This window comes from Barbus barbus (genome assembly GCF_936440315.1).
Source record: "Barbus barbus genome assembly, chromosome: 15".
NCBI lineage: Eukaryota > Metazoa > Chordata > Actinopteri > Cypriniformes > Cyprinidae > Barbus > Barbus barbus.
In genome coordinates this window covers 22,441,745-22,467,500 of record NC_136743.1, presented here as the reverse complement: position 1 = coordinate 22,467,500, position 25,756 = coordinate 22,441,745, and the positions used below count along the sequence as shown (strand labels likewise).

The following is a 25,756-nucleotide window of genomic DNA, read 5'->3' as shown; positions in this document are numbered from 1 at the left end:
AAGAGGATTTACTAGAGTAACGCAAACCAGGCCCCGAACTGTAGTGGGCTGTCACGGAACTTTAAGAATCTTTTGAGGAAACTCTGGAACAACGAGACACACACACACACACACACACACAAAGGCATGCTCACAGATAACACACACCCACACACACAAAGAGCTGTAGTGTTGAAAGCCGAGTGTTGTCTGCAGCTTTCTCTTTCCAGCCAGGCTTCACTGGTTTTCAACACTCACAGCACACATAACCCTGAACCCATCCCTCTGCTGAAAGCAGGTAACATCATTCAATGCTTTTCTTCCCCAACCCCTTCAGTCATCACACAGGGGCCAAGCAGATTGTAACTTCTCCATTAATATCCCCTTCCATGCTTCCGTGTACTCAAAAAGAATAAAAGAAGAAAAAAAAAGCCAAAAGAATAATAAAACTGAAATGCATCTATAAATGGAATTGAACAAAAAAAAAAAATGGACGTTTGTGGTGACTACTGAAAGGAAATATTATTACTGAAATCCAATATTATTTTTGTGTAGCTAATATGGTTTATTGCATGCTCTAGAACACTTGATTCCAATTGGTCAGTCAAGGCATTATGAGGTCAAGTACTACAGTATAACGACCGATAAACTGCATAATTGTCCGTTGTTCCTGACAACAGATTTCTTCTCACATAACTCACATATTTAATATTATTTTTTTAAGTTATATGTTAAGGAGTAGTGTAAGAAATAGGATAGAGTACAGTTAGCCGAATAAAAGTAATATATTTGACAACAACTGTCTGGGTTTATTTTGCAATAATGACCAGCTAAATCCTTGCATAATGTATAATATAATGTGACATAATTGATAAAACAGTTGTACAATTTGATTCAATGAGACATGGTTATCAAAATGCCTTGCTGCTAACATTAGGATTTAAAAAAAAAAAAAAAAAAATTGTTTATCAAACGTGACAGTAAAGAGTAATAATGTTATAAAAAATTGTAATGTTATAAAAAAAAGTTTGTTCTTTTAAATTATCTATTCATTAAAGAATAAATATATATATATATATATATATATATATATATATATATATATATATATAACATAAACGCTGATAAAGCTTTCATTCATACAGCTACTTAATTCAGCCTATGCCATATCTCCGGTTATTCTATCTCTCTAGTCAAGTATTCTCATCTGTGCATGTACAGTATTTTTCATTTTAGTATGAGTGAGGTTTTATCATTTAGATAATGTTAAACTTGCCGGCTTTTTGAGGAATTTTCCACAGTAGTGCTCTAGTAGTGATGGTCTGTTCCACTGTTGTTGTAAGTGTGCATGTGATTGTGTGTGCGTGTGAGTGAATAACGGGTACTTGCTATGCGAGAAGTCATTAGTGCATTCATTACACTGTCAGTGAAATGTGCTCTCAGGGGCCAGACCTTTAGAGCACGCAGCATCATTACCATTAGTAAATACAGTGCATTAGTGGGTGACCTTCAGTATAATGCTGAAAATGCTGCAATTTATTCTGATCTTTTCTCTGTGTGTGTGTGTGAAAGAGTAAACTAGTACGTAGTTGGGAATATGTTTACAACAATCCTTAAAAGATGCTATTAAAAAAAAAGGTTCTTCATGCTGATGCTGATGTGTATTTTTACCCCTTTTCCCCCTTTTCAACAAGCTGCTTGGTCCAAATTCATATCAAACACACAGGGGTTCAATAAAACTGTTAATCCCTCTTTATAGGAAGAAACAAAGGAGAACTGTTAGTTTCAAACGAAATAAAGCCAAGCAAGAGAAGAAAAAGCGATAGATGAACACACAGCATTCCCGCAGGCCCAATGCCGCAAACCACCCGCTCACACTTGAGTTACTCACATATTCCGTGGACTCTTCAATTTTCCACTGATGGAAAACACATGACAGATGAGAGGTAGAAAATGAATCAGAGATGGCACTACTGGGGAGAAAAAAAAGCATCGCTACCTTTTTTTTCTCTCATCTACAGATGAGCACATAGCGTTAACAGTAACATGCTACAGAGACAGAGGAGAAGGGTGGAGGAGGAGAGATGACAATATTTCACATTCGACACAGTGCTGCATAATGTCAGGTAAAAGGAGCAGCGGTATACTGCTAACAAAGGCAAGGCGCTTCATTCCGTCGCTCTGTGGGAGAAAGAAATGACAACTATTGCACCACTTACACCTGGTGCAAGAACGTTTTAGTCTCAGCATGGTTGCAAACATTGCAATTCACAGATACTTACCTGGGCTGAATTCATAAACCTGATAAGTGAACTCCAAAAGACAGAGAAATATTGTACATTCCAAAACATTTATCACAGATGCACTGCCTGGTTACATGAGTATAATTTAAGAAATTATGTATGGATGCACAAAATATTGGTACCAAATTAGTTATTTTAATTTGTAATTGTTTGTTTTTAAATTTATTTAGATGAATTATGATTGGGATTTAGTATTTGCAAGTTATTGGCCTTAAGAAAAGATCTTCTCAATACATGACTAATTTTACCACATTGAAACATTTGAAAAAAAAAAAAAAAGAGAGAAAAAAAGAAATACATTTACAAATTTTTTTTGCCCCTGCTGGCAGACACCGATATAATTTTGTTTTCTTTAACTGTAAGTGAAACTCATCGGGATTGAAAGCCTTTTTCTTGGTGTGAATCTCCTGGTGGTGTAGAGCTTGAAATCCCATTACCCTCATCGCACTGCCAGCTTGGTGACATCAAACTTTACCGACACTGAGCACCCAGAACCGCTGCTTTTTCTTTCCCACCCTCAACAAAAGGCGCTCACACATGCGTCAAATCTTCCCTGGACCGAGAAGCCAGCATGGAGCCAACTGAACCGGAGTTGATATTCCTTTTCAGAAAGAAATAGGAAATTGCTCTTTTCTAACCGAGAATCTGTAAAGTGTAGTGAAGCACGTCACAATATCAGTGTGCGGACCCCCACACTGTAATTTTCTATATTAGATCATTCTGCAAACATTCATCCATATCCTATAATTGCTTCTCATGATGGAGCCGATGTAGATCTGTGTGTATATTACATAACATTACCATTAGCAGACTAGATGGAGGCCAATATTTCAGTCTGTTTCCCTAACATACTGCTTCCCACACACAGACCTCATGCTGCTGATCCTGTAGGATAACGCCCGGCCTGTGTGGCACCTTGATAGCCTGCCGGCTACTCAGAGGTAGGAGCCTCATGAATGGTTTTAAAAGCCCCTGACAGCACAAGAGCAGCTTCGCCCAGAGCATGCCTTCCTAAAAGTCCAGTAACAATGACTTTATCCAAGGCACGGCTGCCTGGAGGCCCAAGCGCCCATCATTACCTTTCATAGCGAGGAGCTGAAGTCATGCTGATAAGTTGAGTGGAAAGCGTAGAGGCTGAAACATTGATCAGATATAATGGGCCGGAGAGCGCTTCTAACCCTTCAGGTCTGCACTTAAGAGCTGTACTTCAATCATTTAGTCATCGCTGTTTCACTGCATTCACTTTCTCCTCAATGGACTCCTTCTAAACTGCTGCTTTTAAGTCTCCTATTAATCGTGCACAGTGCTACAGCAACATACACTTGGCAAATACGCAACTGCATCCAAAACCACCGCCGTTCCTTCAAGCCGATCTACACTCAATCAACAAAACCCACCAAAGCACCGACACAAGAAACATACGCTTAAATAAACACAAACAACCTATTTAAACTCAAGTTAATGAGATTTTTTTTTCCGCTTATCTGCTTTCTTAATGGGTTGTTGTTTCCACACAGCACTTTAGCCTCTGTTAAATGTACAGGCCTTTGATTTCACAAAATTATCTCCTCAGAATCATTCCCTTTGAATGCAAGATGAATAAATTAGGCTAGTTTATTAAAAGGCTTCAGAGAGCAGAAAAATCAGGTCAGAACTGATAGGAATCTTCAGATGGAGCCAAATGCGGCATTTTTCGGACAGGATATTAAAATAGTAATGGAAGTCTGTGTTTGTCAGATAGAGGCTGCTGGAGAACAAGAGATGAAAGGGGAAGATGGTGCTGATATTAATCAGGGGAAATAAAGGTCTCTCCTCTCCCTCCTTCATCTGGCACTGGGGCCACCGAGGCCAGAGTGATTCACTCAGAGTTGGTGCTCTGTGTATCTCACATTCACGTTTACCCATAAAGCAGATGCTCTCTTATGTGACAGCAGTAACAAAGCGACCAGAAGTCATTTACTTAAAGCGAGTTGATTTGAGGTGGTATGAGTGACAACCTTTGGCAACATGACAGTTTATGCAAATATGCCTTATGCGAATGCACAGTGATGGGATGTAGCAACCACCAATGGTAATGTAGACAAGTGAAACTAGTGGTACACATACCAACTCACAACCCCAATTAAAAACACTTGAACCAACTAATGAAGGTCTTAAGGCATACTAGAAACTTCTAGGCAAGTGAGTTAAAGCAATTTGGAGATGAACTAGGACATTAGTCCTCACAAAGCAGCTTTGGATACCCTTGACCTAATGGCAGGATGGTCATAGTTTATGTATCCAATGTTATTGGGTTCGAACCTTCCATGTTTTGGGTACCAGCTCAAGTCCTTCACTACTAAAAGCCGCACCACCCACAGCTCCAATCTCTCACTACGACAGTCATTTGCTCGTTCCCTCTTCTATCCTACACCCACAACTAATGCAACAACATCCTAACCAAACAGCACAGAAAAGTGACAGCTGTAATTGTAGGGGACTCTCATGCTGATTTATTGGAGATTCTTCATGGAAAGGTTGACAGGCTTCTTTAACGGCCACTTGCTAAGCTCTCGTGGCACACTGGAATGGATCAATTAACTCAATCTCTCGGTTAAATTTAGACCCAGAATGAGGGTGGTGGTGTGTGGGTTCCCAGTCTGGCCTTTTTTGAAAAGAAAATGCATTTATCCCACCCACGGACAAACAAGTGCTGGTTTCCTGGCTTTTCAGCTGAGGCCAGGGAGCCAGATGAGAGAGAGGTTTCTCATGTTGCTCTGAGTGAGACAAATGAATGGTTCAAATTATGACAATGTCTCGATACAAACTTAAAGCAAACTCAATGGTATAGCAGTGCACACCTTTTATGAAAATGTAATATGTTAGTCAGGCTATTAATAAATAGAAATCAACAGACAAATAGTCATTTAAACATTTTTAAGGTAGTTTTGCAGGTAATCCAGACTTTGCCAATCATTTAGCCCACTTAAACCCTTCCTCACACTTAGATTGCATTGCCTCCATCCATTCAACAACTAATGGGTAGAGTTAAGTCCATGCCCTACATCTAATTCTTTTCAATAATTCTTTCACTTGGCTGTAAGTCACAATATGGGAGAATTTCCATTTTATCATGAATTTGAGAATTATAGTTAAAAGCAACAGTTTATGTAATCAAACTAAATGGCAACAACAACAAATAGGGTAATTAAAAATGTTTTTTTACTGTTGGAATACTTGAGGGAGATGCATAAGGATCCTCAAAAAAGCCTCCTCAAAAGTGGCAGTTATGTTTTAGTCCAGTTCCAGAAATCTTATCACATTATAAAATAAAATGTGTACATATTGTTCAATGTTGACATGTTAGGACAAAAAATTAAACCATATTTTGAAACAAGACATATTAGAGTTGCAAATTAGAATTAGGTAGCTAGTCAGTCTGTAACTCTCATGTTAATGTTAATTTGCAGCTTGGCTATTAGGGTTTGGATTGGTTCAGTAATGCATACTAAAAGCAAATGAAAAACATTACACATGCTCCTGCCCTCCTTTGAGAGCTTTGTTTTAGGAGCCCATCCATGCAGAAGCCCATGCTCTTAGAGCCAGAGTGTCTCTGAAGGTGGTAGAGAAACAGCGCACATTAAAAATGAAACCCCCAGAAGAACAAAAATGGACGTCTTGAGAAATCCGGGTCTTTCTGTCAAGACGAAAAGCCCTACAAGCCATTTATCAAAGCTACTCTACAACCACCCTGCCAAACCATTAGTGTTACACAATACACAATGGATTTTCATCACTTCTCAGACACGTTTTCTCCCTTCTTCACTAGCTTTCCCTGGCCAATTACATCCCAGAGAGCAAAGCAAAAGCACATTCTCTTGGGCCAAAGAATGAAGAAAGATGTAGACATGAATGTAACCCGAGTCTTATGATGCATCTTATGATCATCGTGTGTAATCAAGGAGGTGGGATCTGAACAACTCATATCTGTCCATCAATCACAAGAGCAATACTAATAACCAATATGGTACCAATATATGCATCCCTATTAAAATTAGCTGGAATCGGTTAATGAAAGAAGAGAAAACTTGTCAGTTCTAGGAGGTGGACTGAGCACTGATGCGCACTTGGCTATGTACCTTTGCAAATGAGAAATAATCTCCCCGTCACCTGCCCATTTACTAAAAACCATTAAAGCCCACAGTGGTCCATAAATATCTTGTTACAGTCTTTTTTTTAAGTCTAGCTCAGTGAGGGGAAATGCTTACACAGGTAAATGAGAAACTTTTGTTTGGGGGCAGGGAAAATGCAGAAAAACACATCTACGCAAGTTAATTCTCAGCTAACAATTCAAGAGCAGAAGCATTTAAATGCCCCAGTCTGATTCTCTCTATTCCCGAAAAGTGTCTACATTAAGATATTCATGGATATCTAAATCCCTCCTAAGGATTACTATCTTTCTTCCATCTCAATGCACCCACGTTTCTTCAGGCAGTTTTAAATCTCCTTATATTAACGCACCATAAGCGAAACAGAAACAGAAAAAACATTTACTGAGCAACAAGGCAGTGCATATGTATTAGTGTTACAAAGAGCTGAATTCTTGAACGACCACCAATAGCGTGTGCCTATGAAATATTTAACAATTTACATAACACTGAAGACTCAGAAAAAGTGTTTATGTAGACGAGTAGACATGTATCCTGAAAATTCATAAGATAGACAACATTTCTGTTCCAAACCCTGATTTGCCTACCAAGACAGCATTTTTAGGCATTATAGACATGCTAACCAACCCAAAAGCTGTTTAAAATAGACAATTCTGCTGCCAAAAACCAAGCAGTGTTGCTAAACTATTAAACATTGTGTTTTTTTGTTGCTAATTTAAAAACAGCTGAAATAAAATATAATATTAAATAAAAAACATAAACATTTAAACCAAATGCCTTAGCAGCTAACTGAAATAAAATACATTTAAGTTGAAGTTGAAGAACCAAAATGACAAAAACTAAAACTGAAATAAACATTTATTAAAGCTAGCTACATATGAAGAGTTTATTTGCAAAAACAGATAATTTTCAAAATGTCAAAAATCATGTGTTATCATATTTTTATTGTGTGTTATTGTGTTAGTTACCTATATTTTTTTAGTTATTTTTCAACCTAATCAAAATAAACCAACTGTAGTTTGATTGAGATTAATTGGAATGAACAATGAAAAAACATGATTTTTGAAAATGGTTAAAAACAGAGTTATCTGTTTTTGCAAATTAACTCTACATATATACATATATATATATAAGCTAATGAAAATGACAAGAGAAACTAAAATTAACAACAATTACAATAAACTAAAATAAAAAAATGAAAACAAAAGTGAAAACAATTCATAATATTAATAAATATAATAATAGTATGTAAATAATACTAAAACAACAACAAATAATACTAAACAACAACAAAACAACTGTGAGAAACAGTACAGAGTCATGACAATTAGTTTTTTTGGTAATAAATTACTTTATATACTGTATCTTTTTTTAAATTATTGAAATGAATTAAGTAATGATAATATAAAAAATAAATAAATAAATACTATTTCACCCAATATTTGTGTGCTTACTACATTAATAGTTTAGCAACATGCTAACGCCAAACTCCTTGCTAATCAGCTGTGAGGTTTAGTCAAGTCTCTTGAGTGCTTTATATGAGGAGCACTATGTTTGTGGCACCCATGTAAAGCTTTTCAATAAGTCAATTAAGAGGTCCGACTACAGTTAGGATGCTATCTCAGAAGGCAGTTGCCTATTTAAGATGGTGAGGAAGCTTACTAGGGTGTGGAACAACCGAGCAATAACAATGGCATCCAACTCACTGTACAAACAGTCAAGTACTACAATAAAAATTTAGCAGGTAGTACCTGTGCTTCTGGCAGAGCGACATCCAATATACTTGGCTGGCTACGTGGCTCTCCGTTCTCCAGGCGGGAGTATATGACCTGGTATCCCCGGATCTGGCCGTGCTGCTTCCCAGAAAGAGGCGGCTTCCATGTCACACGAATAGCTGTTGAGTTCACAGCCTCTACTTCAACTTTCCGAGGTGGGGCTCCAGGCACTAAAGGGGGACAATTAGATTTAAACCTCATGATGGAGACTTTAAGGGTAGCTTGAGATAAAACACTCTAATAAATGTTAATGAGTTGTGGTTTGGCTGAGGAGAGGTATTTGTTTTACAATATTTGTTGGTTAAAGAACATTTATCATGCTGGAAAAAAATCTAATGTGGCTTCAGTAAGATTATTCACAATAATTCAAGGAAGCAGAAGAACTTCTAGAACTGCTAAAAGACTAGGAGGTGAAAAAGGACAAATAATATTCTGATAAGGATGTGCTGAAATTCTGCTCAGCTGACATGATTTAGATCAATGAATACACTGATTGTGTGAGAGGAGGAGAATGAGAGGAATAAAGAATAAGAAAGAATGATTTGAGATAGAGAGACATAAAGGGAAAGAGATTAATGAAGAACCAAGATACATTACCAGTCTATCTTATGCTCACCAAGGCTGCATTTATTTGATGAAAATTACAGTAATATTGTGAACTATTATTTCAATTTAAAATTATTTCTATTTGAATATATTTAAAATTTTATTTCTGTCATTTTCATCAGCCATTCATCAAAAAATCATTCTAATATGCTCATTTGGTGCTCATAACCTTTTCATAATCAATGTTGAAACAATTTTCTGCTTCAGATTTTTGTGGAAACCACAAATTGTTGAATTAACATTCAAAAACGTGGGGTAAATACCATCTTAAGTAAATAAATGAATAAATGATATTCAGCAATATTGCCAATATTGACAGTAAAGACATTTATAAAGTTACAAAAGATTTCTATTTCAAATAAATGCCGACCTATCAATTTATCAACTTTTCAACTTTTAATTTTCTACACCGAAATTGTAATAATACTTCATAACATTAATGCAGTCTTGGTGAGCATAAGAGGCTTTTTTCAATATCATTAAAAAATGATTCCAGGCGTTTGACTGGTAGTGTAACTCCACTTCTTGAACACTAAGGAAGGTGTGAAGGGCAAAACATGGCCTGGGAGAAAGCAGGGTGCTTATGTATGCGTGCATGACAAGCGTTGCATGCTCCGGGGAAATACATCCCGTTATTTAGAGACAAAGTGCATGTTGTCTGGTAACAGAGCATGCAGTGAGCACATCCGGTCTTATTCTGCTCTCCTACACTTAATAAGCTTCTCTCCTTAGCCTACGCTTCTAGAAACCTTATCAAAGCACTCAGGGATTGCCTGAAGTTACACGTGTTACAGCCTGGCTATATAATTTGTGCAAACACACACATAAAATTCGCTGTAGCACAACTGAGAAAAGGACAGACAGTGAGTAAGAGTGAGTAACTGCTTTTAGGGCTGATGTCTGTGGATTCATGTCTAGGTCAGGGGTTTTTGAACTTTTTGAGGTTAAGGACCCCAAAATATGATGATTCCCTTGCAAAGGAGCCCTTTCTAAAATATTTTCATGTAGACCCATGAAGGTCATTTATACTATGTGAGAAAAATTGTAAGCATGATATAATATTATGTACAACGTGTTGTTTAAATGATTTGTTTTTACATTATTACTGAACTAAAGCCAAAACCAATTTATTCTTTAATCTTTACTCTAAATTTTTGGATAAATTTTATGCGTCATTGCTTTTTAAAAGTATTGTCTTTCAATTTATTAGGACCCCAAAATGTTGAATGAAAATTTATAAAAAAAAAAAAATGATAAAGCATTTTTATGAAATATTACTATTATACATATTTTGTAGAAAACTTGCATATTTAGTTTGTTTTTCTAATTAAAAATACATTTTGTAATGCTTTTATACTCTCCAATTTTCCTTGAACCCCCTTTTAGCTCTGGGGTTGAAAACCCCTGATCTAGGCAACATGGTTAACAGCTGGATTTCCTGCAAAGCTGTGTCTGTTGTTAAAGTATAGGACAATTAGATCAAATAGTCTTTCAATGATAAGATGCCTCTGAGCTTTCAACCCTTGGTTAGTGGTCCACTGATTTTATGGTGCTCTAAGAGGATGTTTCTGTGATATTGCTCCCACCTCACTTATAGTTGCTTCAATTATAATTAAAACTCAATGCTCCATCTACCAAATTCAGTCACCGTTACTCTTAAGGAAAAGACACAGCTTTCAGGTCCAGGTTCAATCGAGGACAGGTGACAAATGCCTTTATGAGCAAGTTCACATATATCAGTATGACCCTCTAGCCTTGAAACTTTTAAAAGTATCTGACTTCAGTACCGATCGTACCACATCATTTCATGAAAAACGTTTGACAAGCAAGAAAATTAAAAGGCACAAACACTTCAGACTGTAGAATCTAAAGTAATTCCTTGAGAAACCAACTCATAGATGATTCTGTTCATTTCCGTTTGTATCTTATAATTCTGGTGAGACTATTCCAGTCACGAATAGGAATAATTGTTAATAGCCATGCTTAAAATTGTCAGAAAAAAAGGAAGAGAAAGACAGCAGCCAGCAGCAGCCCAACTTTATTAGTAGTCCACATAGGATACTTCAGACCTACCGTCCTCGTTGGTACGGACACGCACAGCTGTGCTCTCAGGGCCAGGGCCCACATCGGTGTGCGCTCTCACCCACACCTGATACTCCGTCCACTTCTCCAGGCCCTCCAGCACATAGCTGGTGGAATCCGCTCCAATGTCCGGTACCTCATGGCGCTCAGTGTCTTCGCTGTTCACTGCCTGGTAGCTGACTGTGTAGCGCACAATAGCGCCGTGGCGACTAGCGGCGGGCGGCGCCACCCAACTCACCTTGATGCTGGTGGAGCTCAGACTGAGCAGGTGCACGTCTTGAGGGGGGGCAGAGGGGGCTGCAGGTGGGGGCAAGGCAAGGGGGAGGGCATCAAGCAAAATTAAACAACTTAAAGCAAGCTTGCTTCTGGACTAAGAGGTTGGCACAACAATAGAGAGCGTCTTACTTTGTGTTGTATTTTTTGTCTAATTTCAAATTAGAATTCTAAATTGATTTTATGCCTTAGAAACCATTTAAGTTAGAACAGCTTGGTTCGCCAATAGTTTTTTTTTTCTTTCTTTGATGTGATTTCAAAAACTGAAAAATTCAGTACTGCACAGCACAACTATCTACCATCTACCACCATCTAATGGTGCTAAGACACAACCAGGGTGAGATACTAACTTTTCTGTTAACCACCATCTGTGGCTGGATGTAAAAATTTGGACACTCAATTGTTTATTTTTATTATTATTATTATTTTTATTTATTTTTTTTTTAAATAACTTAGTATGTACGTGAAACTGGACTAATGCACAAAAACACTTTTTTTTGTCAGCATTTGTTTACAATATAGTCTTTAATAAATGTTGGTTTGGATAAGCTTAATGTGTGTTGGTTTATTTATTTTATTTTATTATTATTTTTAAATATTAAAATAAATATTTAAAAATTAAAAGAAAATTCATGGTAGAATGTGCACATAGGATAAAATTGTACTTTAATGGTATGTTACCCTGGACCACAGACCAGTCATAAGGGTCAATTTTTGGAAATTGAGATTTACACATCATTTAAAATCTGAATAAATAAGCTTTCCATTGATGTATTCCATTGATTTGTTAGGATAGGATTATATTTGGCTGAGATTCAACTATTTGAAAATCTGGAATCTGAGGATGCAAAAAAATCAAAATACTGAGAAAATAGCAAATAATGTTGTACAATACAATGCATTGTTGGCTATTGCTACAAATATACCCGTGCTACTTATGACTGGTTTTGTGGTCCAGGGTCACAAATTGTATAAACTTTGGGGACAGTAAGAGTCTTTTTTTTTTTACTTATCAAAAGTGACAGTGAAGACTTTAATATTATTACAAAACATCTACTTGAAATAAAGGCTGTTCTATTGAAGAAATAAAAAAAATCTAATCAATCCATTCATCCACAGGTTTCCACATTTTTTTGTTTTACATTAGTAATAATAAGAAATGTTTCTTGAGCACTAAATCAGCATATTTATTTTATTTCTGAAGAATCATATGACACTGAAGACTGGAGTAATGTCTGTTGAAAACTCACAGGAAACAAAATAAGTACTATTGAATTGTATAAATGACTAATTGTAAAATTCTAATATATTTTTAATTATAATAATATTTCACTGTTTTCACTGTATTTTTGAACAAATAGATGCAGTCTTGGTGAACATACAAGACTTTTTCCAAAAACATAAAAAAAAAAAACATACCGACCCCAAACTTTTAAATGTTAGTCTTTTTAACAGCTAAGAGTGTGTTGTTGTTACTATACAATCTAAGACTGATTAAAATGACCTGCCATTGCTAAAAAGTATCCTCATTTAGCTGGTGCTGTGTGTTAATCTCTCACCCTGGTCACAGCGATCAGTAAAGTCACAACCGTTTACTGCCTTTCTCTGTTTGGGTGTTGACAAGCAGAGGAAAGGCCTTCGGTTTGTGTTTTAACAGGCGTTCACACATTCTCAGTCAGCCTATTGGCCGAGAGACAACAGCCCCCCGTTTGTCAGAGATCCAAGTGTCAGTGAGTGTGGCAGCTGACGCATCCGAGAGCATACTCCACATCCTGCCTACGCTAAAGTGTGCTGCTAGCTTCTTTTGGCAGGCTTGGAGCCACTTCTGAGTGGCTGAGATAAGCGCAGCATTTTTATTAAGTCTGCGACGGATTGAGATCAGGTGAGCTACCAAATTAAAAGTTCCTGCACAACACAACACAGTCCAGAGGCATAAAAAATTACGACAACAGCACAACAACAATTTACAATGATCAAAAAAGCTAAATGGCATTCGTTCATGCAGCTCTAAATGATAAACATAAATGCGTAATAAACAAGTTACAATAATTAACTAAGGAAGAAAAGAGAGTGGAAGAAGAACAAGAAGAATGTACACTGGGATTTTAACATGCTTGCATTCCTTTGTTAACAACCAGAGCAGTTTGGTGACGTCGCACCGTTCTTAGCGCCTACGGTGGGATTGAGCACGAGTCGTCTCTCATCAGGCGGTCCTTAATCTGACAACTGCGGGAGAGCCACTACAAACGCCTGATGCTAGAGTTGGTGACAAAAATACTGCAGCCGTAGCTGAACATGTCGGCAGATTGTAAGGTTGTTGTTTTTTTCGGGGGGGTCCTGACATAAAACTCAGAGATCAAAGGGGCTTTTTGAGTCCTGGAGGAGGTGATAGACAGGTCTCTAGGAGAACATGAGGCTGTGTGAGACTCCGGGGGAAAGGAAGTACTCTGATACTGTGAGATGACTGTAAATTTTGTTATATATTCTCTGAACACTGAACATCTTTTGATATGGTTGGGATGGGTTATATGCAAGTAGAGCGTTACATTTAGCACAAATGTAGTGCTTCAGCTCCTTTTCTTGAGTAGGCTTCACTCCTCTGGCTTTTAACATTGCAGCAATTACAAATCACATAGCCTAAATAATAATGACAAAGGCACAAGCAGACACCGAACGTACCTTTCGCCCTTTTCAATGTATAAAGGTATTCCCTGGCTTAGAGGTGTGAGAGAATTAATGGTGGAGATGGTAGACAATAACTTGAGAAAGGAAGGTAAAAGAGGTCCTCTGGATTGTCCATAGGGACAAGTTTGGGTTAGTTGACACGATGAAGACAAAAAAGAGGGCACTTACTGGACTGGGCGGTCCTGGCCTCGATGGGTTGAGTGAAGACCCCTAGCCCCATTTCAGAGCGGGCTGCCAAGGAGAATTTATACAGAGTGTCCGGCTTTAGACCTTCAACAGCGTATGAGCCGGCAGGGTCGAAGGTCACATGGATCTGAAGAGAAAACATCAAAATCTCAATAACCATATCTTTACTTGGTCTAACAGACCATGAAAATTCATGTAATTGACCTTATTGTGCAATTTATACTTATTGAACAATTCATCCATGAATATGATTTTTTTGACCTTGTCATTTTTAATTAACATAACTCAATCTTCTGGTGAAACAACAGAGTCTGATGACGTATGTCGGACGTCTCCAATCATTTAGTCTGCTTAAACCTGACCAGATTCGATCATGAGAAGAGAGAGATTGAGCAAATAATGGCTTACATATCAGTAGGTCTTCACAAAGTATGCATTTACATTATTCAACAAAAAAAAGCGATAACTGACAGAACATGCTGTTTTCAGTATTACCACTGCAGTATTATTTCTCAGAAAACTTTTAACAGGTAAGATTGTAAGCTGCTATTTTTTTTCTCTGTAACTGCGTTCACACCGCTGCCGGCGAGAGCGTCAAAGTGGCCGGAAGTCATTCATTTTCAATGTGAGCCGGCGGCGAGCTCCGGCGAGAGCGGCGCGGCGAGTCTTGGACGGTGAGAGCGTCGAGGAGAGTTGAAATCAGGTCAACTTTATGGTAATGAGCTATGACGCGGTTGGGCGGCAACCAATCGGAATGTAGAAGTCCTCCACTTGAGAGGGTTCCAGAGAACGCAGCCTTGTAAACTTTGGTTCCGACCACATTAGTTCCCAAGCAAAATGGAAGAGAGATTAATTATTGCTGTGGCGGGTTTCCCGATAATATTTGACGTGTCCTTGTTTGTGTACAGGGACATAAATAAATAAAAATTATAGGGGACATTTTCCCGCTACAACGTTTGTTTTTCAGCGGGAATGCAATTTATTTGCTCAAAACAACACCGATTTGACCAATTGTTAAGGCTACACTTCAATCTGGACAGTTTGTAATGTAGGCTGCACACAAATTAATGTTAATTAAAGACCAAGGCTAGTAAATGTCTCCTATAATGTTGAAATTAGACTAACACTTAACCATGAACACAAATCCACACCACACAAATGGCTTTTAATTGGTTTATTTGGTTATCAAACATGTAACTACAATTAAGTTCTTTCTATCGATCAATTTCTCACTTTCACATTTAAAATATTTCATGAGGTTAACTTATACTCTACTTGTGGTCAGTCTGCACAAGATCAACCTGCTTGTTTCCTTTGCGGCTCCTTTAAATACAAGACGAGCATACGAACTACGTCAGAGTGTCAGCGCGTCCACAAATCTTTTCTACAGCATCGCAGTCAGGGCGGCCAGGGCGAATTTTGACGCTCTCGTCGGCGGCGGTGTGAACGCACAGTAAGGATCAGCTAAATGAATAAATCTACGTATATTTTACTCATTCATTATGATTCATTACAAGATTATAGGGTGAGTGTAGAAGTTTTTCACAAAAAAACTGAGAAGCTTTGTATTAGCATAGAGACACACTGATGGCTATCACAATGAGTGCGCATAAGACATCTGTTCTCAATGTGGATCAACTGACATCAAGAAAACACATCCAAACAGTCCATTCCGGCATCAGTTAGAAATGCTGTCAAGCACTGAGCACTGATAAGTACATTCTGTTTTTGCACAATCTAATTCTATCAACTGACTGCAGACTTTTGCCTGCAGTCATTTTGTGAAATGTCAATTTTGGCTATCTTTCATTTATATCCATGGCCCACAGCAACAGCTGCACACGTTCAATATCTGGTCTGCTTGTAATTCTGAATGAATCAGGCAGAAACAAGCACTGGCGTGATACCTTGTTCTCTGAGTCAGCCTCCCAATATAGCAGCTCATATTTGATGATGGGGTCCTGGACTGGCCACAGCCAAGTTAGCTGGATCCGTGTATCCAGCTCTGCTTCGGCCTCAAAGTTGGAAGGCTGAGCAGGTACTTGAATTTCAACAGACAAAGAGATGTTAGCGACAACAGATGCACAAGTATTTTTATGGTACTGGAATGACAATGCACTGGGCAAAAGTAGGGCTGGGTATTGATACACATTACCCGATTCCAATTCAATTAAATTTCATTATGATTCTGTTTCATTTGGGTACATTTTAGTCACAATGTCAATTTTGCTTCTAAAAATTCTCTCTTTTGCTGTAAATTATATGAAGAACCTTCAAATTTGGTATATTACAAAATTATGAAATAATAATAAAAACAAATAACTACAGGGCCCAATCCATCTACCCTGTAATATGTTAATATATTCCATAACCAGAAGTAATGATAAAGATGTTGATTTATCAGCCCCTCTGAAGGATTCCGTTGGAATGATCTATATAAACAATCTATTAAAAAAAGTAATTTGTTCATGAATCAGACTATACCAGTTATGATGTATGATTGAATTCACCAAAAAAAAAAATAACCTACTTAATGAAAGTAATTTGTTCATGAGACAGACTATAATAGTCACACTGTACTGTAAGTTTTGGTTCACTAAAAGTAACTGGTTTAAATTAGTCACTTTTCATTAATCAGAATACACCGATTACATTGTGTGTTTTTGATTCACTAAAAAGAACCAGTTCATACGAGTCCTTTGTTAAAGAATCAGACTACACTGATCATGCAATGTTATTGCATGCGACATCATGACTGATCAGTGAAAAAATAATTTTTTTACTCAGCCCCATGTAAAAGCATTGACGTATTATTCATTAACCCTAAACATTACCTCCTTGTTGTGTCTTGACCTGCAACACATCAGATGGGGGTCCGTCCCCTACAGATGTAAAGCCCAACACACGCAGGCTGTAGGTGATGTCGGGGGTCAGGCTCGAGATGGTGGTGAGACGGCTGTCGTCCGTGTTGTGTTTCTGCCAGGCGCTGAGAGGCGCGTCCAGGTCAGATGTGTAGTAGATGCGATAGCCTCTAATCTGACCATTAGGTTCCTCCGGCGGTTCCCACTGCACCAACATGGTGCTGGCACTCAGCATACGTGCCTGGACATGCAGTGGTGGGGAGGAAGGTGCCTGCTCACCCGTCCGTGTTTCAACTGGGTCGCTGGGTGGCCCACGGCCAATGTTGTTGACCGCCATGACACGGAACTCATACTCGGAATAAGGGCTGAGACCACCGATGCTATAACGTGTGGTGGCAACACCGTCCACTTCCTGGAAGTTGGTGTCAGAGGACTTGGCCCGGTACTGGATAATGTAGTAAGACACAGGTTCGGGGTTTCCAGAATCCCATGTCAGTGTAACACTGGTAGCTGTGGTTTCCGTTACAATTAGAGACGTAGGAGGCTTTGGGAGTGCTGAGGAGCAAACAATAAGAAAGGAAATGAAACAGATGACAGCATATGTAGGCTAAGCTGCCTACACGGTACACTCCTAAAATAGAGAAAGACAGAATGAGAAAGAAGAAAGGCTTGCATTCTGATGATTCACAGAAAGGCAGACTGTGCCGCCTCGTCATTGTGTCTTTAAGATTTGTGGCTGGACTCCAGATAAATGTCAGTGACATTCTTCGAGTCCATATTGATTGGTGAAGTGCAAAGTGCAATCAATAGAGGCAGCCATGATGACGGGGAACGAAGTCTGGCAGGGCTCAGTGTTGTCTGGTGGGACCAGCCGCACTGATACAGCTCCAGACATCTGGTCTGGGTAAACACATGCTTAGAATAATCTAAAGCCTTTCATTTTCTCAGAGCCCACAGTAAAACGTGGGAAGTCCCTAAAGCTCAGTCAGCACAGAGCAAGTGTCCATGTTTTTTCTTTGTGTGTATTTGCCAGTCGTACCAAACAGCTGGCCCGAACCTTGGGGTTGCAGTTGGAAAATAACTTTTTCTAGTATCTGACAACCTGTTCAGGGTCTTGGGTAAACTAAGAGTCTACAGAATCTTTGAAAAATCTACAGAACTGACCCTATTTATGTTCTTAAACCTTGTCTAAAACCTATAGTACACTTATTCCGCTGCGGCTCAAGGTCAATCCATGTGATATCATTTTAAATGAAAATCCTTGTATGCAGGCAACAGTGCATTTGCAAATGATTTCAGCTCTCAAAAGCATATCTCAACTACTGTAAGTAGTACACACATGCTTGAGTGTACTTTTAATGGTTTGCACACTCAATGCGCTACGAGACGGTGAGGAACATGGAAAATTAAGTATAGCTGGGCCTTTACCATACACTTTTTTAGGGATCTTACCTTTGACAGAAACTTGCGCGGTTGCCTCGATCATACCGAGAGATGAGATGGCCACACAGGTGTAGTTGGTCGACTGACGGATGTTGGTGAGCTCCAGGACATTGCGTCCCACAGGCATCTCCTCGTCCTTGGTGAGCTCCACCTCTCCAGCCATCCATTTGACGTAGGGCATGGGGGCACCTACAGCCACACAGGTGAGGTTGACACTGCCTCCTGGCATCACCTCGTGGTTGGTAGGTGGGATAGAGAAACGGGGCGGCACTCGCCGTACTACCAGAAAGAAGAACATGCAGTGTGAGTTTCAACAGGTACTATTTTATATCAATTTTGACACAAAAACAGTTTGGAAAAGACCATTTACAGGGAAATCTATTGTGATTACTACATCTCTAGTGTGAATACTAGGGCTATGTCACTAAGATGAACAAACTAACATGAAGTTGAGCTGACAAGTCAAACAAATTTGCTTCAAGGGCAGAGCTGCCACATTTTCCATTTGTTAAAGCCTGAAGCTTAACAACTGGAGGCATGAAGTCAATACTGCGGCTCACACATATGTGCAGAAGAGGGCGATAAACCAATACGTGCCGGGGGAAGGGTGAAGAAGGCATCGTAATGGTATTTCTTATAGAGTGATACATTAAAATTCAAGCCAAAGGGGAGCTTTATTGAATTATGCATTTGAGGGAAAAAAATCATCCTCGCTGAGGCATTGCAGGATGTTGAGTTTTCTCAGTCAGTTTATCGCCCGGTGGCACTGAGACCCCGGTCTGTTGTTGCTCAGTCCTGCCTGGATTCAGGAACCTGTCTGAGACCTTGTGGGAGACACATTGTTCACTGGGCCCTTCTCTTTGTGAGCCTCTGATATGCAGATAAACCTTACATTAAAAGAGGTTCCCATGGAGACGAAAAAGAGCCTGCTGCCACTGTGCAGAGATGGGGAGGAGAGAGGAGAACTATCAATGGAATTCAAGCCTTGACATATACTGACTCGACTGCATGAGGCCAAGCTCACGATATACGAGGAACTAATCCACAAAGATCAGCGTGAGAGAAACATCAGCGTTTTTAAAGGGTATTCTGTTATCAATGCAAATACTAGGATGTGTTTCCGTCTCTATTGTGCAGGGCTCAGAATCGTAGCTGGTGGCTATCACTGGGGACGCTAATGCTGAACTATTTACAAGAAGCACAAGCTGGAGAGACTTTTCCTCTCCTACTCTCCCAAAACAGGAGTATAAAACTGCAGCACATTAAACAGACTCTTCCAATTTGTGTTAATGACCCGCTGCCTCGTGTCTGTCTATGCAGAAATGGCATAGGCAATAATTGGTTTCTGCACAGGTCCTCCTGAAATTGGATTCTCGACTGTTCTCTCATTTTATTTTCAGATAGATACCATGACCAAGCTTGTTATTCTCCTCATTATGTTTGCACTTTAAAGGCAAAACAATAGACTTTTGAGAATTTTTTCTTTGAATTAGGCAATGTGAAATACAAAGTACTTCAAGTCCGCTGTTGCAAAAGAATTACAGTAGCAATAGCATGTCTAAGAAATACAAATATTCACAAATATTGATTTCCAGGGAAGTTTGTGACACTGAAAAACCATGACTATGGACATGGACATACAATGACGATGACTTGTACAAGAATGGAAATTCAATGTGGGTAATACAACAGATGTAATATTTCTATTATAAAGCATCACGTAACAGGGAGCAGGTTGGTTGAAAGAGTTTCTATTCACGAGCAAAACCATACATGCATTGTGGGATAAAAAAGAAAACGGGCACTTGAGCCTGACAAAAAAAAGAAAAAAGGTTTAAAATTAAATTAAATAAAAAATTAATTACATTTAAATGAAATTATTTAAAAATATTTAAAACAGTATAAACTAGCTTTGCTATCTCTTTTAGTTTTAGCAACCCCTACGTCATGGAGTATCAGGCTCATGCAAACCACCTGACACAACACATTCAGCCTGAACACACAGGTGAGGGGCGACAGCAGAGGGAGTGTTTGATAACAAGGGTCTCTGATTAAAGAGGGATCCGGTTTGAGGTCTGCAAGAAGCGGTTAAGAGTGAAAAGAACCAACCTTCTCGAGGGTCTAAGACATGAGGTGCGAGTTTGACCAAGTGATAATGGAGATGAAATTGAAAGACAAAGACAGATGGGAGACAAGAGAACATTAAAAGACATTTGTAAATAATTTCACGGCAGTTAGACAAATGCAATGGAATGTTTAATAAAGACAGACACAATCGAAACACGACACTCCATTTGAAAAAGCTAGATTTGTATATATTCTCCCATATATACATATAATATATGTGTGTGTGTGTATAACAAATAAAATTAAATATTAAATTAAATTATTGACAAATATTATAAATCATTGTTTGTAAAAATTTAAGGGGGATATTTTACACAGATTAAAACTAGTTTGGACTAAATAACATTGCTATAGTAAAGGGAGTGAGATTGATAACAAGGGTCTCTGATTAAAGAAGGATCCAGTTTGAGGTCTGCAAGAAGCGGCTAAGAGTGAAAAGAACCAACCTCCTCGAGGGATTACTTTATGAGGTGAGAGTTCGAGCAGGTTATATGATGAAGATGAAATTGAAAGAGACAAATGGAAGACAAGAGAACATGAAAAGACATTTGTGAATGATTTCAAGGCAGTTAGAAAAATGCAATGGAATGGAGATTTGATACAGGTTAATGGTATTCATTTAAGGGAGTCAGTTCAGTAGGAGTCGCATACATGCATCGTGACATTAAACAGAAAACTATCACTTAAACATGACAAAAATATATGTTTAAATGAAATTAAAAATAGTTTAAATTAAATTAAATAATAAATACAATAAAAAATATTTAAAAAATTCACTGTTTGTAAAATTTAAAGTGGGTGTTTTACACAGATTAAAACTAGCTTGGATTAAATAACATAGCTATCCGTTTTAATCCAGCACCAAGTGTAATCTGTGAAAGCAGCCCCTACGTCATGGAGTATCAGGTTCATGCAAACCACCTGACGCAACACATTCAGCCTGAACACACAGGTGAGGGCGACATAGCAGAGGGAGTGGGACTGATAAACAGGGATCCAGTTTCAAGAGTGAAAAGAACCAACCTCCTCGAGGGTCTAAGACATGAGGTGCGAGTGTGACCGAGTGATATGAGGATGAATTGAAAGACAAAGACAAATGGGAGACAAGAGAACATGAAAAAACATTTGTGAATAATTTTATGGCGGTTACAAAAATGCAATGGAAAATCAGACTTAACTTAGATTTGTATATACTGTACCACATATCTCATGCATACTGTTTACAATGCTAAAGGTAAATACCTGATCAATGTAAAATAAATGAATCACTGCATGTTTATAGGGAACACATTCACATAAACAGAGGTTAAAGGGATAGTCCACCCAAAAATGAAAATTCTATCATCATTTACTCACCGTCGTGTCGTTCCAAACCTGTATGAGTTTCTTTCTTATGTTGAACATAAAAGAAGATATTCTGAAGAATGCTGGTAAGCAAACAGTTTATGGTCCCCATTCACTTCCAAAGTATTTCTTTCCCTACTATGGAAGTCAAAGGGAACCAACAACTATTTGATTTTTCAAAATTCAAAATATCTTCTTTTGTGTTCAACATCAGAAAGAAACTTATACAGGTTTGAAACGACATGAGGGTGAGTGAATGATGACAGTTTTAATTTGGTGCTGAACTATTCCTTTAATTACGGATATTCATTTAAGGAGGTCAGTTATGTTATTGATGGTGGTCGTCCCTCTAGTTTTTTTCCCCTTCTCTCTCAGAAACTCTTACTAACACCAAACATTTGTGGAACAAATAGTGAATGGGAGCCCATTTATATCACAGTAAAAAGCAAAACGATTCATTTTAAGAAAGTTTAAAATAACAAATTAAGCCACATTATGAGACACAAAGCCACTGTGTGCAGTCTCGGATGTGAGCTATTGAGAAAAAAGTCATAATTAACATTTATTTTTTGTTTTAACAGACTTCCACAAAAAAGTCTAACAATCGGACCAGCATAGGATAACTGACATATTATTTGAATTTTCCTTGGAGGAGTTAACATTACTGCTATACTATACAGACAACTCAGAATAACTGAACTGTTTCTGACAGCTGTCTCTGTATGCATGTGAGCATATATAACTATATCTCCAGTGAGGCAGAGAAGGCCACTGGGGTCATCTAAAAGAGCCCTGGGCCATAATCTGCCACACATTGACACATGAAAGATGATGATGTCAGTTAAAGGCTTGTTAGGACTGCCAATGTAACACTACGATACAAAACTAGCTGAGCGACAGGCATTAGCAATATTAAAAGTCATCTTCCTTAAATATTGAACAAAGGTAAAAGGACCCCCCCTCCCCACACACACACACACACTCACACAAGATATAATAAACAGACAGGCGGGTATGAAGTGTGTGCCCACTTCACTCTGTTTGATTTGTTGTCAGCTTCAAGAGAAGAGGAAGGAGAGCAGATAGTGGTTGACAACTTTTCACGACGGAATAAGTGGCTGACAAATGAGCATTCACATATACAGCCGGTATACATGACTGTGATTCTCCCAGGTGATATAGTCCTCTGTCAGACAGACGGACAGAGCGGGAGAACGAGCGAGAGAGACAGTCATGAGCATTTAGACAGCTCCCCAAAAAGTGCTGAGGACAAGGAAAAAGGAAGCAGCTAGGACAGACAGGCTGGCAGTCTTAGGCACCCAACTCATCTAGCGTGAGCAGATAAATGAGCGGGGACGGGAGGCTGAGGAATGGAACCAGGACGCTGTGCTGAATGCCCTTGAAGAGAAAGCATGATTAGCCGTTTTACAGAGACACTTTGAAAAACAAGCACTCACACCCAAGCTGTGATGGACAGATGGATAAAGGCGACCCATTATGCAGCTGTCAACTCTGAGGAAGTTATCTATTGATATAGCTCCAAAAGTTCCTGTTTTGTTATTCTTATTTTGGCTGTGCATGTTAAATTTCGTTGTAGTGAAAGGTGGGGCCATACAGACTGGCAGTGGATTCCATTTTTTTCCATTTTAATTTTTCTGGATTCCTTTTTAATGGTTAAACTAATTTGTATTAATCAAAAAGCATGTCTAGCTAATTAAAATCATGAAACTTGAACAATTTAACATGAAGTTATTAAAAGTTTAACAAAAATTACATGTTTAGGGCCCTATGAAATGTTATTTTTTCCAACCTTATGTTTTATTGTTACCAAATTCTGTGTTTTGCATAGGCTTGGGAATCAAAAATCGATTCCGATTCCAGAATCGGATACTTAAGGTCAGGAATCGGATACTTGTTGTCAAATAAAAATTTTGATTCTGCCTATCGATTCCTATGCGCTTTTTTTTTTCTTCACCGGTGTGACCTAGCGATCTGCCAAGACCTTGCTCGCTAATCTAAATGCTCCAAAGTTTCGCTACATTTGCGATCAGAAGCCAAAAACGCTAAGTATGATATCTGTGATAGCTAAACATGTTTCAAGAGAGGTGTCACCACCAACATGACATTAATTTAATAGATCGTTAAAGATCGTGAACATGATTCAAACACGTGATTCTATTCCTAAATTACAATGATTCGTCTGTTTCGTTCCTCAACCTTGTGATCCTCAATGTTGTGATCACTTGGTTCGTCAGTACAGCGGATTTGAACATTTGCATTCGCGCTGCTGCTGACCTAAAGAGAGCAGCTGTCATGTATATGAATGAAACCGCTTCACAGTCTTTTCAACCACATAGTATCATTATTTCTGTTACAAACATTCAAATCACAGAAGCGCTGTTATAAAATTTATAGTTCAGATATAGCCTAAACTCTGATATGTACGGTAGCCTCTCCTTTTGAAAGTAATTTGACACTTCAAATGAAGATTTATCGATTACATCGTTACACCAGTAGGTGGCGAAAGGGGTCTGTTAAAATGTATTTGTCTTTGAACAATCTCTTATTAGTTCAAGGACTCTGATTCATCCAGTAATGAAACAAGTACATCCAGAGTGAGTCATTCATAAATTACATGTGATTTTGTTTAGTTGTCTAATATTTTTTTCTGCAGAATCATGAGAGAACCACAACTTCCATTGAAAAAAAAAAAAAAAAATGTATCCAGAATCATGCAGTTCTATTTTGCACACAAACAGCTCTTAAAGAGTCCAGTTTTTATGTACCCTGTTGATTTGTGTCCATGGTATTCAGCTCCAATAATATGGTTTGCAAAAAAGAGACACAGGATAAATGTTTGATATTATTTTATCACATTGGAATCGAAACCGGGAATCGAAAAGAATCGTAATCGATAAGCAGAATCGAAATCGATAAAATTCAAACGATACCCAACCCTAGTTTTGCATGTCTAATTATTTGAAAGCATAAAAACAAGTTTAATTTATTCTTACAATAGCCCTATGTTTTTTTCCCTCAGAAATTCTGTGTTGTGTATTGCAATTTTTAAGGCATACAACATTCATTTAATTTATCTTTTAATTAAAGAAAATGAAACAAATTCGATTTTTTGAATTTAATATTACAATTAAAAACATTGAATAAATATTGTCTGATTATCCCTTAAAACTAAGGTTTTAATAATTAGTAGCCTATTACATTAGTAATGTTGGCTATTTCTGCCGCAATGACTTCAAGGTAAACCAAACTTTTATTTTGACGGGTTGCCGTGAATACCTTTATATTTCTTTGTGTATATGATATAATGAGGATAGTTTTACTCAAATGAAACAGTCAAATGCTCATGAAGTGACTCTCAGAGCAGTTCTGGAGATGTTGTTCATGTATTTTTGTCCTCATTAGCGAGACGGCAGACACTAATATCACCGGAAGCCTCACGCGAGCTTCAGTACAAGTACAGGTGCATCTCCAAAAATTAGAATATCGTGAAAAAGTTCATTTTTTCTTGTAACTTTTTTCAAAAAGTGAAAATTTCATATATTCTAGATTTATTACATGTAAAGTAAAACATTTCAAAAGTTTTTGGCTTTAATTTTGATGATTAGAGCTTACAGCTCATGAAAGTCAAAAATCCAGTATCTCAAAATATTAGAATTTTTACATTTGAGTTTCAATAAATGACCATCCTTAGAATATGCATTTGGGGTATCTTTTGTTCTTTGAAACCACAATAATGGGGAAGACAGCTGCCTTGGCAATGGTCCAGAAGACAATTATTGACACTCCACAAAGAGGGTAAGTCACAGAAGGTCATTACTGAAAGAAGTGGCTGTTCACAGAGTGCTGTATCAAAGCATATTAAATGCAAAGTTGACTGGAAGGAAGAAATTGGGCAGGAAAAGGTGCACAAGCAACAGGGATGA

At 38.1% G+C, this 25,756-nt stretch overlaps 1 protein-coding gene across 2 annotated transcripts in view; it reads right to left on the bottom strand.

Annotated features, from left to right (window-relative positions):
* The window catches only part of LOC306881721 (receptor-type tyrosine-protein phosphatase F-like), a 161,886-nt gene that overhangs the window by 54,588 nt on the left and 81,542 nt on the right, over positions 1-25,756 (bottom strand). The window contains exons 7-13 of one of the 2 annotated variants that reach the window (XM_079435952.1): positions 18,351-18,620; positions 16,872-17,453; positions 15,945-16,078; positions 14,020-14,164; positions 10,885-11,190; positions 8,182-8,375; positions 1,871-1,897 (exon numbers count right to left, since the gene is read on the bottom strand). In XM_079435952.1, the coding sequence (XP_079292078.1) occupies positions 1,871-1,897; positions 8,182-8,375; positions 10,885-11,190; positions 14,020-14,164; positions 15,945-16,078; positions 16,872-17,453; positions 18,351-18,620 (1,658 nt within the window). The remainder of the gene's footprint in view (positions 1-1,870; positions 1,898-8,181; positions 8,376-10,884; positions 11,191-14,019; positions 14,165-15,944; positions 16,079-16,871; positions 17,454-18,350; positions 18,621-25,756) is intronic. The other variant, XM_079435951.1, reaches the window with a different exon arrangement.